This window comes from Oncorhynchus keta, chromosome 19 (genome assembly GCF_023373465.1).
Source record: "Oncorhynchus keta strain PuntledgeMale-10-30-2019 chromosome 19, Oket_V2, whole genome shotgun sequence".
Lineage (NCBI taxonomy): Eukaryota > Metazoa > Chordata > Actinopteri > Salmoniformes > Salmonidae > Oncorhynchus > Oncorhynchus keta.
This window is the reverse complement of record NC_068439.1, coordinates 26,477,905-26,494,798: the sequence shown is the minus strand read 5'-3', so window position 1 is coordinate 26,494,798 and position 16,894 is coordinate 26,477,905. Positions and strand designations below refer to the sequence as shown.

The 16,894-nt window shown below is 47.5% G+C and overlaps 1 protein-coding gene across 1 annotated transcript in view; it reads right to left on the bottom strand.

Moving 5' to 3' along the window:
• Nucleotides 1-16,894, bottom strand: part of LOC118373476 (thrombospondin type-1 domain-containing protein 7A-like) — a 213,866-nt gene that overhangs the window by 8,371 nt on the left and 188,601 nt on the right. The window contains exons 25-26 of the mRNA XM_052470109.1: nucleotides 5,045-5,127; nucleotides 409-622 (exon numbers count right to left, since the gene is read on the bottom strand). Of these exons, the coding sequence (XP_052326069.1) occupies nucleotides 409-622; nucleotides 5,045-5,127 (297 nt within the window). The remainder of the gene's footprint in view (nucleotides 1-408; nucleotides 623-5,044; nucleotides 5,128-16,894) is intronic.

The window sequence follows — 16,894 nt, the reverse complement described above, 5'->3', positions numbered from 1 at the left end:
AAATGGATTGTGCCTCCATTTCTCTGTGACTATAAAGATCCACCGCATCATCATCCGTGAGTAGAATTGATGGATATTCTGAGGATGACAAATTCTCGGCCTAATCCTAAATATGTGGGCAAACGGCCGGTGTGAGACTTCTGTTCATATACCTCTTGACGTCGTTAAGGGATTTGTGCAAAAACAATGTGGCTACCGGGAATGACACCATGCATAATGGTTACCTTTTTGTAGCTCTACTGCAAATGCTGCTATAATTCCTGAATATATTCACATTTACTTTCTACAAAATATAGGCCGATATTCTAACAAGATTCGCCAATATCACATAATAACAACTAAGAAATTTCTTGGATGGTTCCCTACTGTCCCGTAAATTGCTAGAGTAAATCTGTCTGGTTAGTGCACCTGGTCCGAAGGGCTGTAGGAACCAGGTGCGTCCAGCTCGGCCAGGCAGGCTGTTGGAGGGCTGTGTGGGGCTGACCGCCCTGATGGTCTTCACGTCAGCCCTGTTGTCCCCTGCCGTGGGGATCTCTAACACAGGGATCACCGTACACTGGTCCAGCAGGCCGTCTGATGTCATCACCTCCGTGTAGCCCTCATCACAACCACACACACCCGCCTAGGAGAAGAGGGGAGGTACACACATGTATAAGGGAAATGCACTCACACATCAAGGGGTTGCTCTTGCTGGCATGTCAGAGACGGTCAATATGAAATCATTTTAGTCAGTTTCATCTCTTTTAGCAGAGCAAATAAAGCTGTCGGAGGCTACTGACCTGGTTAAGCATCAAGTTGGATTTTAATAAGTAAGGTTATTTCTTATCAAATATTCTCAGGTGTAACTGAATTAATCATCCCTCAGCTTGAGCTCAGCCTCATATCTTGGCAGTATTAAAATGAACCATCGCACGTTTCAAACCCCTTTGTGATGCTACTGCTGCTTTGAAAGAGAGGGGGGATCAGACAGAAATTCATGCTTTGAGATTTAAAGGGTGGGGTCTGTTTGGGTTGGGGTATACAGCCAGCCCAAAGTTAACCCATGTTCCTTCTCTCTTTCTCTTATTCTTCTCTGTCTCCTTCTTTCTATCATCGCTCTCTCTGTTCATTCATCTGCCCAACCCAGAGGTTTCTGGTGCTCTGTTTCTCTCATCCCTCTCTCTCTGTTCATTCATCTGCCCAACCCAAAGATTTCTGGTGCTCTGTTTCTCTCATCCCTCTCTCTCTGTTCATTCATCTGCCCAACCCAAAGGTTTCTGGTGCTCTGTTTCTCTCATCCCTCTCTCTGTTCATTCATCTCATGCCCTCATCTCTCTCTGTTCATTCATCTGCCCAACCCAGAGGTTTCTGGTGCTCTGTTTCTCTCATCCCTCTCTCTCTGTTCATTCATCTGCCCAACCCAGAGGTTTCTGGTGCTCTGTTTCTCTCATCCCTCTCTCTCTGTTCATTCATCTGCCCAACCCAGAGGTTTCTGGTGCTCTGTTTCTCTCATCCCTCTCTCTCTGTTCATTCATCTGCCCAACCCAGAGGTTTCTGGTGCTCTGTTTCTCTCATCCCTCTCTCTCTGTTCATTCATCTGCCCAACCCAGAGGTTTCTGGTGCTCTGTTTCTCTCATCCCTCTCTCTCTGTTCATTCATCTGCCCAACCCAGAGGTTTCTGGTGCTCTGTTTCTCTCATCCCTCTCTCTCTGTTCATTCATCTGCCCAACCCAGAGGTTTCTGGTGCTCTGTTTCTCTCATCCCTCTCTCTCTGTTCATTCATCTGCCCAACCCAGAGGTTTCTGGTGCTCTGTTTCTCTCATCCCGCTCTCTCTGTTCATTCATCTGCCTGCTTGGCGGGGGGCTCCCCTATTCCCCAGTAATCTCCGGAGGATAATCACCCCGAGAAGAAATACCCACAATGCAATCAGTGGCTGTACGGCTGAACACACACACACACACACACACACACACACACACACACACACACACACACACACACACACACACACACACACACACACACACACACACACACACACACACACACACGGTCGACGGATGAAAGAACAGGGCAGGAAACAGGAGGGTTGATTAGCATAACCAAAGTGGCAGACAAAGAGAGAGGCAGGATGAGGATGCAGCCTTATCACTGGTTTGTTATGCAGCCTGGTTCTACAGCATGGGGCTAAACAGCACACTGCCAAGTCTGTGGCTGACACACACAGCTTACACACAGCAAGACCTGCATGTGCATGCACACACACAAACACACTGACACACACAGCTTACACACAGCAAGACCTGCATGTGCATGCACACACACAAACACACTGACACACACAGCTTACACACAGCAAGACCTGCATGTGCATGCACACACACACAAACACACTGACACACACAGCTTACACACAGCAAGACCTGCATGTGCATGCACACACACACAAACACACTGACACACACAGCTTACACACAGCAAGACCTGCATGTGCATGCACACACACACAAACACACTGACACACACAGCTTACACACAGCAAGACCTGCATGTGCATGCACACACACACAAACACACTGACACACACAGCTTACACACACACCAAGACCTGCATGTGCATGCACACACACAAACACACTGACACACACAGCTTACACACACACCAAGACCTGCATGTGCATGCACACACACAAACACACTGACACACACAGCTTACACACACACCAAGACCTGCATGTGCATGCACACACACACAAACACACTGACACACACAAACAGACACACACGTACACGCACACACACATCTTCTCGTATACACACACATGCATGCATGCATATATAGACAAACGCAAAAACAGGGAATCTGATGAAATTAAATGGAACAGGATATACAGCATACACAATCACAGAAACACTGTTTCTCTCCCCCAGCCCTGGGAAATCACAAACATATACTGAACAAAAATACAAATGCAACATGCAACAATTTCAAAGATTTTACTGAGTTACAGGTCAGGAAATCAGGCAATTGAAATCATTTGTCCCTATGGTTTTGAAATTACAGGACTGGGAATACAGATATGCATCTGTTGGTCACAGATACCTTTAAGAAAAGGTAGGGGTGTGGATCAGAAAACCAGTCAGTATCTGGTGTGACCATTTGCCTCATGCAGCGACACATCTCCTTCACATAGAGTTGATCAGGCTGTTGATGGTGGCCTGTGAAATGTTGTCCCACTCCTCTTCAATGGCTAGTTTGAACTGAAACACGCTGTCGTACAAGTCGATCCAGAGCATCCCAAACATAATCAATGGTTGACATGGCTAGTGAGTATGTAGGCCATGGATAAACTGGGACATTTTCAGCTTCTAGGAACTGTGTAAAGATCCTTGAGACATGGGGCCGTGCATTATCATGCTGAAACATGAGGTGATGGCGGCAGATGAATGGCACAACACCCCCTGCCTCAGGATCTCATCACTCTCTGTGCATTCAAATTACCATCCATAAATGCAATTGTGTTCATTGTCTGTAGCTTATGCCTGCCCATACCATAACCGCACCGCCACGATTAAGACACTGAACTGCAGTCAGGTCAAGACCCTAGAGAGGACAACAAGCACGCAGATGAGCTTCCCTGAGACGGTTTCTGACAGTTTGTGCAGAAATTCTTCGGTTATTTTTAATTTTATTTTACCTTTATTTAACAAGGCAAGTCAGTTAAGAACACATTCTTATTTTCAATGACGGCCTAGGAACAGTGGGTTAACTGCCTGTTCAGGGGCAGAACGACAGATTTGTACCTTGTCAGCTCGGGGGTTTGAACTCACAACCTTCCGGTTACTAGTCCAACACTCTAACCACTAGGCTACGCTGCAAACCCACAGTTTCATCAACTGTCCGGGTGGCTGGTCTCAGACCATCCAGCAGGTGAAGAAACCGGATGTGGAGGTCCTGGGCCGGCTTGGATACACGTGGTCTGTGGTTGTGAGGCCGTTTGGATGTACTGCCAAATTCCAGTTATCTGGCAAAAGCTCTGGTGGACATTCCTGCAGTCAGCATGCCAATTGCACACTCCCTCAAAAACCTTTGACATCCATTGTGTTGTGTGACCAAACTTCACATTTTAGAGTGGCCTTTTATTGTCCCCAACACAAATTGCACCTGTGTAATGATCATGTTTGATCAGCTTCTTGATATACCACATCTGTCAGGTGGATGGATTATCCTGGCAAAGAAGAAATGCTCACTAACAAGAATGTAATCAAATTTCTGCACAACATTTGAGAGAGATAAACTTTTGTGTGTATGGACATTCTCTGGAATCTTCTTTTTCAACTTATGAAACATTGGACCGACACTACACAAACAGACACATTTGGGCCATATTCAGCTAGACATGTTGTTGTAGCTATCTCACAGCCCCCTCAGCTAGCACTGACTAGAGAACTGAGTCCTGGTTCTAATGTGTTCTGACATGGGTCAGAACACACACACACACACTCCTAGTGTACCCATTTAACTGGTCCCCTGGTGTTTCCAGGAAATTGACTCTGTTTGTAGTGAACACAAATGCTGGAAGCTCTCAGCCTGAGGAGGGACAGACAACACTTCAAATACCAGGCTGTATATTCCGGGATATTTCTTGCTCACATAAGACTAAGAATTAAATAAATGTAATAAAAAAATCATTGAAGTTACATGTTCTATGTTATTTGTACTGGTTTGTACTGGCCTGTGAGAATAGTCTTGTTGATCATGCGTTGTCATTTCACATACATTTATGTAGTAGGCTCCTGCTACGGCAGATGCAACGATCCCTGTAGCGATACAGTAAGTACAGGGGCATTCATCTGCACGTGTACTAGGAACACCATAACAACAGCATGAGGACACCATCAGAGACTAACAGCTGTTTTCTTCTTCTCTATTCTTCTTTACCTCCTCTGTTTTCTCAACTAACCCAGATGGACTGGTGTCATCCCCACAGGGTCTGTCTGACTCTCTCTCTCGCTCTTTCTCTTTCTCTCCCCATCTCTCTTGCTTTCTGTTTCCAGACTTACCTCTGTGCAGAAGGAGCGCGGTTTGTTGCAGGCTGGATCACATGATCGGTCTGCCAGGGGCTGGGCTGTCATAGGGCAGCCACCTGTAGGGTAGAGGTCAGAGGGCAAGTGTCAATGTGGAGGGGTTTGGGGCAGCGAGGGGATGGAAGAGAGGGTGCATTCTGTGCATTTACTTGCGCTAATGTAAGCAGACAAGCACATACACACACCAGTGGAGGAAGGGTCATAATAATGTCTGGAATGGAGTGAATGGCATCAAACACATGAAACTATGCATTTGATGTATTTGATACCATTCCACTGATTCCGCTCCAGCCGTTTCCACGAGCCCGTCCTTCCCAATTAAGGTGCCACCAACATCCTGTGACACACACAGCAGCGGACACGTGGCCCCGGTTGTTAGCTTTCACTGCTGTCTTTGTTGCTGCACTTCAGACTGTTGTGCTGCAGACAACTTGAATCAGAGACACTACACACCTCTTCTCTGTTTTGCACTCTCTCTCCCGCTCTCTCTCTTTCTCGCTCCCTTAGATTCTACATGCCTCTCCTCCCTCCCTCTCTTTATTTCTCTGATTACCCCCCTTGCAGTATATTTTGATATTGCAATAATTCAGTAATTAGTGCACTCTGATAGCTAGCTGCTCAGAATTCCTCCCCAAACCCCCTGACGAAAACACACTCCTATTAATTCATGGTTCAGCAGATACACACCTCACATTATGCACCATCCCAGAGAGCAAGCGTACAGATAGACACACTTAGATAAACAGGAAGCAGACGGAGCTCTCTGGGTCTCAGATGAGTTGTGTGTACTGTAGTGAGTTGATGCTTTCACTGCACCATTCATTCTGATACAGTACCTGGGCTTTAATACTTCAGATACCAAGGACAACAAATCTGTGTCCTAAATGCCACCTCATTTCACACATATTGCACTACTTTTGATGAGAGCTCTATGGATCTTGGGGAAAATAAGTGCACAACAGTATATATGGAATAGGGTGCCATTTAGGACGCAGTCTGGGACTTTAGGCAAAAATACAGGGGCTCGCAGCTTTCACACTCAGCTTTCATTTGAACTAACCTGGGGAAAATCAATATATACAATAGAAGGGTACAGAAGAGAAGAGGAGGGACACTGTAGTGGCACTACACAAACTACACTGAGAGGAGGGAACTAGACCAAATCCACCTAGAGGAGGAATATGGTAGTGTAGTGGAGGGAAATAGACCAACTACACCTAGAGGAGGGATATGGTAGTGTAGTGGAGGGAAATAGACCAACTACACCTAGTAGTATAGTGGAGGGATATGGTAGTGGAGGGAACTAGACCAATGTAGTGGAGTGGAACTAGACCAACTACACCTAGACCAACTACACCTAGAGGGGATATGGTAGTGTAGTGGAGGGGACCAACTAGACCTAGAGGAGGGATATGGTAGTGTAGTGGAGGGAACTAGAGGAGGGATATGGTAATGTAGTGGAGGAACTAGACCAACTACACCTAGAGGAGGATATGGATAGTGGTAGACCAACTGACCTAGAGGAGGTGGAGGGAACTAGACCAGGAACTAGACCAACTACACCTAGAGGAGGGATATGGTAGTGTAGTGGAGGGAACTAGACCAACTACACCTAGAGGAGGGATATGGTAGTGTAGTGGAGGGAACTAGACCAACTAGACCTAGAGGAGGGATATGGTAGTGTAGTGGAGGGAACTAGACCAACTACACCTAGAGGAGGGATATGGTAGTGTAGTGGAGGGAACTAGACCAACTAGACCTAGAGGAGGGATATGGTAGTGTAGTGGAGGGAACTAGACCAACTACACCTAGAGGAGGGATATGGTAGTGTAGTGGAGGGAACTAGACCAACTACACCTAGAGGAGGGATATGGTAGTGTAGTGGAGGGAACTAGACCCAACTATGGCAGTGTAGTGGAGGAACTAGACAAACTAGGAGGGATATGGGTAGTGTAGTAGTGTAGTGGAGGGAACTAGACCAACTAGACCTAGAGGAGGGATATGGTAGTGTAGTGGAGGGAACTAGACCAACTAGACCTAGAGGAGGGCTATGGATAGTGAACTAGACCAACTAGACCTAGAGGAGGGATATGGTAGTGTAGTGGAGGGGGAACTAGACCAACTAGACCTAGAGGAGGGATATGGTAGTGTAGTGGAGGGAACTAGACCAACTACACCTAGAGGAGGATATGGTAGTGTAGTGGAGGGAACTAGACCAACTACACCTAGAGGAGGGATATGGTAGTGTAGTGGAGGGAACTAGACCAACTACACCTAGAGGAGGGATATGGTAGTGTAGTGGAGGGAACTAGACCAACTAGACCTAGAGGAGGGATATGGTAGTGTAGTGGAGGGAAGGAACTAGACTAGAGGAATGGTAGTAGACACCTAGAGGAGGGATATGGTAGTAGAGGAGGGATATGTGGAGTGGGAACTAGACCAACTAGACCTAGAGGAGGGATATGGTAGTGTAGTGGAGGGAACTAGACCAACTACACCTAGAGGAGGGATATGGTAGTGTAGTGGAGGGAACTAGACAAACTAGACCTAGAGGAAGGATATGGTAGTGTAGTGGAGGGAACTAGACCAACTAGACCTAGTTATACAGAGGAGGATATGGTAGTGTAGGAGGGAACTAGACCAAAGCGCCTAGAGGAGGGATATGGCAATGAAGTGGAGGGAACTAGACCTAGAGGAGGGGTATGGTAGTGGAGGGAGGAAAAGACCAACGACACACCTAGAGGAGGGATATGATAGTGTAGTGGAGGGAGGGGACTAGACCAACTAGACCTAGAGGAGGGATATGGATGGGGAGGGAATGGACCTAGAGGAGAATGATATGGTGGAGTGGAGGGAACTAGACCAACTAGGGATACCTAGAGGAGGAGGGATATGGTAGACAAACTAGACCTGTAGTAGGAGTGGGGAACTAGACCAACTAGACCTAGAGGAGGGATATGGTAGTAGTAGGGTGGAGGGATATGGGGAGGGAACTAGACCAACTAGACCTAGAGGAGAATGATATGATAGTAGAAGACCAACTACACCTAGAGGAGGGATATGGTAGTGTAGTGGAGTGGGAGGGAACTAGACCAACTAGACCTAGAGGAGGGATATGGTAGTGTAGTGGAGGGAACTAGACCAACTACACCTAGAGGAGGGATATGGTAGTGTAGTGGAGGGAACTAGACCAACTAGACCTAGAGGAGGGATATGGTAATGTAGTGGAACTAGACCAACTACACCTAGAGGAGGATATGGTAGTGTATTGGAGGGAACTAGACCAACTACACCTAGAGGAGGGATATGGTCAGTGTAGTGGAGGGAACTAGACCAACTACACCTAGAGGAGGGATATGGTAGTGTAGTGGAGGAACTAGACCAACTACACCTAGAGGAGGGATATGGTAGTGTAGTGGAGACCTAGAGGGAACTAGACCAACTACACCTAGAGGAGGGATATGGTAGTGTAGTGGAGGGAACTAGACCAACTACGCCTAGAGGAGGGATATGGCAATGTACCTAGAGGAGGGATATGGTAGTGGAGTGGAGGGAACAAGACCAACTACACCTAGAGGAGGGATAGTAGTGTAGTGGAGGGAACTAGACCAACTAGACCTAGAGGAGGGATATGGTAGTGTAATGGAGGGAACTAGACCAACTAGACCAAGGTTATACAGAGGAGGGATATGGTAGTGTAGTGGAGGGAACTAGACAAACTAGACCTAGAGGAGGGATATGGTAGTGTAGTGGAGGGAACTAGACCAACTAGACCTAGAGGAGGGATATGGTAGTGTAGTGGAGGGAACTAGACCAACTAGACCAAGGTTATACAGAGGAGGGATATGGTAGTGTAGTGGAGGGAACTTGACAAACTAGATCTAGAGGAGGGATATGGTAGTGTTGGGGAGGGAACTAGACAAACTAGACCTAGAGGAAGGATATGGTAGTGTAGTGGAGGGAACTAGACCAACTACACCTAGAGGAGGGATATGGTAATGTAGTGGAGGGAACTAGACTAACTACACCTAGAGGATGGATATGGTAGTGTAGTGGAGGGAACTTGACCAACTACACCTAGAGGAGGGATATGGTAATGTAGTGGAGGGAACTAGACCAACTACACCTAGAGGAGGGATATGGTAGTGTAGTGGAGGGAACTAGACCAACTACACCTAAAGGAGGGATATGGTAGTGTAGTGGAGGGAACTAGACCAACTACACCTAGAGGAGGGATATGGTAGTGTAGTGGAGGGAACTAGACCAACTACACCTAGAGGAGGGATATGGTAATGTAGTGGAGGGAACTAGACCAACTACACCTAGAGGCGGGATATAGTAGTGTAGAGGGGGGAACTTCTAACTACACCTAGAGGAGGGATATGGTAGTGTAGTGGAGGGAACTAGACCAAATACGCCTAGAGGAGGGATATGGCAATGTAGTGGAGGGAACTAGACCTAGAGGAGGGATATGGTAGTGGAGGAGGGAACTAGACCAACTAGACCTAGAGGAGGGATATGGTAGTGTAGTGGAGGGAACTAGACCAACTAGACCTAGAGGAGGGATATGGTAGTGTAGTGGAGGGGAACTAGACCAACTAGACCTAGAGGAGGGATATGGTAGTGTAGTGGAGGGAACTAGACCAACTAGACCTAGAGGAGGGATATGGTAGTGTAGTGGAGGGAACTAGACCAACTACACCTAGAGGAGGGATATGGTAATGTAGTGGAGGGAACTAGACCAACTACACCTAGAGGAGGGATATGGTAGTGTAGTGGAGGGAACTAGACCAACTACACCTAGAGGAGGGATATGGTAGTGTAGTGGAGGGGAGGGAACTAGACCAACTAGACCTAGAGGAGGGATATGGTAGTGTAGTGGAGGGAACTAGACAAACTACACCTAGAGGAGGGATATGGTAGTGTAGTGGAGGGAACTAGACCAACTAGACCTAGAGGAGGGATATGGTAGTGTAGTGGAGGGAACTAGACCAACTAGACCAAGGTTATACAGAGGAGGGATATGGTAGTGTAGTGGAGGGAACTTGACAAACTAGATCTAGAGGAGGGATATGGTAGTGTTGGGGAGGGAACTAGACAAACTAGACCTAGAGGAAGGATATGGTAGTGTAGTGGAGGGAACTAGACCAACTACACCTAGAGGAGGGATATGGTAATGTAGTGGAGGGAACTAGACTAACTACACCTAGAGGATGGATATGGTAGTGTAGTGGAGGGAACTTGACCAACTACACCTAGAGGAGGGATATGGTAATGTAGTGGAGGGAACTAGACCAACTACACCTAGAGGCGGGATATAGTAGTGTAGAGGAGGGAACTAGACTAACTACACCTAGAGGAGGGATATGGTAGTGTAGTGGAGGGAACTAGACCAAATACGCCTAGAGGAGGGATATGGCAATGTAGTGGAGGGAACTAGACCTAGAGGAGGGATATGGTAGTGGAGGGGAGGGAACTAGACCAACTACACCTAGAGGAGGGATATGGTAGTGTAGTGGAGGGGAGGGAACTAGACCAACTAGACCTAGAGGAGGGATATGGTAGTGTAGTGGAGGGGAACTAGACCAACTAGACCTAGAGGAGGGATATGGTAGTGTAGTGGAGGGAACTAGACCAACTAGACCTAGAGGAGGGATATGGTAGTGTAGTGGAGGGAACTAGACCAACTAGACCTAGAGGAGGGATATGGTAATGTAGTGGAGGGAACTAGACCAACTACACCTAGAGGAGGGATATGGTAGTGTAGTGGAGGGAACTAGACCAACTACACCTAGAGGAGGGATATGGTAGTGTAGTGGAGGGAACTAGACCAACTACACCTAGAGGCGGGATATGGTAGTTTAGAGGAGGGAACTTCTAACTACACCTAGAGGAGGATATGGTAGTGTAGTGGAGGGAACTAGACCAAATACGCCTAGAGGAGGGATATGGCAATGTAGTGGAGGGAACTGGACCTAGAGAAGGGATATGGTAGTGGAGGGGAGGGAACAAGACCAACGACACCTAGAGGAGGGATATGGTAGTGTAGTGGAGGGAACTAGACCAACTACGCCTAGAGGAGGGGTATGGTAATGTAGTGAAGGGAACTAGACCTAGAGGAGGGATATGGTAGTGGAGGAGGGAACTTGACCAACTACACCTAGAGAAGGGATATGGTAGTGTAGTGGAAGGGAGGGAACTAGACCAACTAGACCTAGAGGAGGGATATGGTAGTGTAGTGGAGGGAACTAGACAAACTTGACCTAGAGGAAGGATATGGTAGTGTAGTTGAGGGAACTAGACCAACTAGACCAAGGTTATACAGAGGAGGGATATGGTAGTGTACTGGAGGGAACTTGACAAACTAGACCTAGAGGAGGGATATGGTAGTGTTGGGGAGGGAACTAGACAAACTAGACTTAGAGGAAGGATATGGTAATGTAGTGGAGGGAACTAGACCAACTACACCTAGAGGAGGGATATGGTAGTGTAGTGGAGGGAACTAGACCAACTACACCTAGAGGAGGGATATGGTAGTGTAGTGGAGGGAACTAGACCAACTACACCTAGAGGCGGGATATGGTAGTTTAGAGGAGGGAACTTCTAACTACACCTAGAGGAGGATATGGTAGTGTAGTGGAGGGAACTAGACCAAATACGCCTAGAGGAGGGATATGGCAATGTAGTGGAGGGAACTGGACCTAGAGGAGGGATATGGTAGTGGAGGGGAGGGAACAAGACCAACGACACCTAGAGGAGGGATATGGTAGTGTAGTGGAGGGAACTAGACCAACTACGCCTAGAGGAGGGGTATGGTAATGTAGTGAAGGGCTCGACCTAGAGGAGGGATATGGTAGTGGAGGAGGGAACTTGACCAACTACACCTAGAGAAGGGATATGGTAGTGTAGTGGAAGGGAGGGAACTAGACCAACTAGACCTAGAGGAGGGATATGGTAGTGTAGTGGAGGGAACTAGACAAACTTGACCTAGAGGAAGGATATGGTAGTGTAGTTGAGGGAACTAGACCAACTAGACCAAGGTTATACAGAGGAGGGATATGGTAGTGTACTGGAGGGAACTTGACAAACTAGACCTAGAGGAGGGATATGGTAGTGTAGTGGAGGGAACTAGACAAACTTGACCTAGAGGAAGGATATGGTAGTGTAGTTGAGGGAACTAGACCAACTAGACCAAGGTTATACAGAGGAGGGATATGGTAGTGTACTGGAGGGAACTTGACAAACTAGACCTAGAGGAGGGATATGGTAGTGTTGGGGAGGGAACTAGACAAACTAGACTTAGAGGAAGGATATGGTAGTGTAGTGGAGGGAACTAGACCAACTAGACCAAGGTTATACAGAGGAGGGTATGGTCGTGTAGTGGAGGGAACTAGACAAACTAGACCTAGAGGAGGGATTCGGTAGTGTTGGGGAGGGAACTAGACCAACTAGACCTAGAGGAGGGATATGGTAGTGTAGTGGAGGGAACTAGACAAACTACACCTAGAGGAGGGATATGGTAGTGTAGTGCAGGGAACTAGACCAACTAGACCTAGAGGAGGGATATGGTAGTGTAGTGGAGGGAACTAGACCAACTAGACCTAGAGGAGGGATATGGTAGTGTAGTGCAGGGAACTAGACCAACTAGACCTAGAGGAGGGATATGGTAGTGTAGTGGAGGGAACTAGACCAACTAGACCAAGGTTATACAGAGGAGGGATATGATCGTGTAGTGGAGGGAACTAGACAAACTAGACCTAGAGGAGGGATATGGTAGTGTTGGGGAGGGAACTAGACAAACTAGACCTAGAGGAAGGATATGGTAGTGTAGTGGAGGGAACTAGACCAACTAGACCAAGGTTATACAGAGGAGGGATATGGTAGTGTAGTGGAGGGAACTAGACAAACTAGACCTAGAGGAGGGATATGGTAGTGTTGGGGAGGGAACTAGACAAACTAGACCTAGAGGAAGGATATGGTAGTGTAGTGGAGGGAACTAGACCAACTAGACCTAGAGGAGGGATATGGTAATGTAGTGGAGGGAACTAGACCAACTACGCCTAGAGGAGGGATATGGCAATGTAGTGGAGGGAACTAGACCAACTAGACCTAGAGGAGGGATATGATAGTGGAGGGGAGGGAACTAGACCAACTACACCTAGAGGAGGGATATGGTAGTGTAGTGGAGGGGAGGGAACTAGACCAACTAGACCTAGAGGAGGGATATGGTAGTGTAGTGGAGGGGAACTAGACCAACTAGACCTAGAGGAGGGCTATGGTAGTGTAGTGGAAGGAACTAGACCTAGAGGAGGGATATGGTAGTGTAGTGGAGGGAACTAGACCAACTACACCTAGAGGAGGGATATGGTAGTGTAGTGGAGGGAACTAGACCAACTAGACGTAGAGGAGGGATATGGTAATGTAGTGGAGGGAACTAGACCAACTACACCTAAAGGAGGGATATGGTAGTGTAGTGGAGGGAACTAGACCAACTACACCTAGAGGAGGCATATGGTCGTGTAGTGGAGGGAACTAGACCAACTACACCTAGAGGAGGGAACTAGACCAACTACACCTAGAGGCGGGATATAGTAGTGTAGAGGAGGGAACTTCTAACTACACCTAGAGGAGGGATATGGTAGTGTAGTGGAGGGAACTAGACCAAATACGCCTAGAGGAGGGATATGGCAATGTAGTGGAGGGAACTAGACCTAGAGGAGGGATATGGTAGTGGAGGGGAGGGAACAAGACCAACGACACCTAGAGGAGGGATATGGTAGTGTAGTGGAGGGGAACTCGACCAACTAGACCTAGAGGAGGGATATGGTAGTGTAATGGAGGGAACTAGACCAACTAGACCAAGGTTATACAGAGGAGGGATATGGTAGTGTAGTGGAGGGAACTAGACAAACTAGACCTAGAGGAGGGATATGGTAGTGTAGTGGAGGGAACTAGACCAACTAGACCTAGAGGAGGGATATGGTAGTGTAATGGAGGGAACTAGACCAACTACACCTAGAGGCGGGATATGGTAGTTTAGAGGAGGGAACTTCTAACTACACCTAGAGGAGGGATATGGTAGTGTAGTGGAGGGAACTAGACCAACTAGACCTAGAGGAGGGATATGGTAGTGTAGTGGAGGGAACTAGACCAACTAGACCAAGGTTATACAGAGGAGGGATATGGTAGTGTAGTGGAGGGAACTAGACAAACTAGACCTAGAGGAGGGATATGGTAGTGTTGGGGAGGGAACTAGACAAACTAGACCTAGAGGAAGGATATGGTAGTGTAGTGGAGGGAACTAGACCAACTACACCTAGAGGAGGGATATGGTAATGTAGTGGAGGGAACTAGACTAACTACACCTAGAGGAGGCATATGGTCGTGTAGTGGAGGGAACTAGACCAACTACACCTAGAGGAGGGATATGGTAGTGTAGTGGAGGGAACTAGACCAACTACACCTAGAGGCGGGATATAGTAGTGTAGAGGGGGGAACTTCTAACTACACCTAGAGGAGGGATATGGTAGTGTAGTGGAGGGAACTAGACCAAATACGCCTAGAGGAGGGATATGGCAATGTAGTGGAGGGAACTAGACCTAGAGGAGGGATATGGTAGTGGAGGGGAGGGAACTAGACCAACTAGACCTAGAGGAGGGATATGGTAGTGTAGTGGAGGGGGAGGGAACTAGACCAACTAGACCTAGAGGAGGGATATGGTAGTGTAGTGGAGGGGAACTAGACCAACTAGACCTAGAGGAGGGATATGGTAGTGTAGTGGAGGGAACTAGACCAACTAGACCTAGAGGAGGGATATGGTAGTGTAGTGGAGGGAACTAGACCAACTAGACCTAGAGGAGGGATATGGTAATGTAGTGGAGGGAACTAGACCAACTACACCTAGAGGAGGGATATGGTAGTGTAGTGGAGGGAACTAGACCAACTACACCTAGAGGAGGGATATGGTAGTGTAGTGGAGGGAACTAGACCAACTACACCTAGAGGCGGGATATGGTAGTTTAGAGGAGGGAACTTCTAACTACACCTAGAGGAGGGATATGGTAGTGTAGTGGAGGGAACTAGACCAAATACGCCTAGAGGAGGGATATGGCAATGTAGTGGAGGGAACTGGACCTAGAGAAGGGATATGGTAGTGGAGGGGAGGGAACAAGACCAACGACACCTAGAGGAGGGATATGGTAGTGTAGTGGAGGGAACTAGACCAACTACGCCTAGAGGAGGGGTATGGTAATGTAGTGAAGGGAACTCGACCTAGAGGAGGGATATGGTAGTGGAGGGGAGGGAACTTGACCAACTACACCTAGAGAAGGGATATGGTAGTGTAGTGGAAGGGAGGGAACTAGACCAACTAGACCTAGAGGAGGGATATGGTAGTGTAGTGGAGGGAACTAGACAAACTAGACCTAGAGGAAGGATATGGTAGTGTAGTGGAGGGAACTAGACCAACTAGACCAAGGTTATACAGAGGAGGGGTATGGTCGTGTAGTGGAGGGAACTAGACAAACTAGACCTAGAGGAGGGATTCGGTAGTGTTGGGGAGGGAACTAGACAAACTAGACTTAGAGGAAGGATATGGTAGTGTAGTGGAGGGAACTAGACCAACTAGACCAAGGTTATACAGAGGAGGGGTATGGTCGTGTAGTGGAGGGAACTAGACAAACTAGACCTAGAGGAGGGATTCGGTAGTGTTGGGGAGGGAACTAGACAAACTAGACCTAGAGGAGGGATATGGTAGTGTTGGGGAGGGAACTAGACAAACTAGACCTAGAGGAAGGATATGGTAGTGTTGGGGAGGGAACTAGACAAACTAGACCTAGAGGAAGGATATGGTAGTGTAGTGGAGGGAACTAGACCAACTAGACCTAGAGGAGGGATATGGTAGTGTAGTGGAGGGAACTAGACAAACTAGACCTAGAGGAGGGATATGGTAGTGTTGGGGAGGGAACTAGACAAACTAGACCTAGAGGAGGGATATGGTAGTGTTGGGGAGGGAACTAGACAAACTAGACCTAGAGGAAGGATATGGTAGTGTAGTGGAGGGAACTAGACCAACTAGACCTAGAGGAGGGATATGGTAGTGTAGGGGAGGGAACTAGACAAACTAGACCTAGAGGAAGGATATGGTAGTGTAGTGGAGGGGAACTAGACAAGGTTATTCAGAGGAGGGATATGGTTAGTGGTGGTGGAGTGAACTAGAACAGATTCACAGCTCAGTCATTACTACAACCTTTCCTTGCTGATAAGTGTGATTTCTATGGCAATGTTGTAGGTGGCAGTCAGGACCAGGTTTGTCATTAGGAGTTTAAACAGCACCACTGTAACCAGGCTGAAAGAAACAGGGTTACCACAGCAGCCAGGGAGGGGTGAAGTCTGCAGCGTGATCGTAGTAAATGTGACTTCAATCCTCAGTGACTTACACAGTGCATCAGTGATTGGAGGATTGAAAAGGTTCCAGTGCTTCCTTCGATTTAACAGCACCTTTTACCAGGTATTCTACAATATGTACCGGAGCTTTAGAGAAGGAGAGCTGCCAGGCCAAGTGTTATGTACCAGTCAGCAACTGTCCACTTACACCACTTAGTAAAATGCCTTCACTTCAACATGCCACTTCACAAGAAATACATGTGTCGCGACACTCAGAGAGTAATCCTGGACGGGATGCATCAAGTTATTCAGAGAAATGATACTGTCGGCAGAAAACTGCTAATCTATCAGAAGATGTTTAGAATATTCATGATGGTGATGCACATGGACACACACACACACACACACACACACACACACACACACACACACACACACACA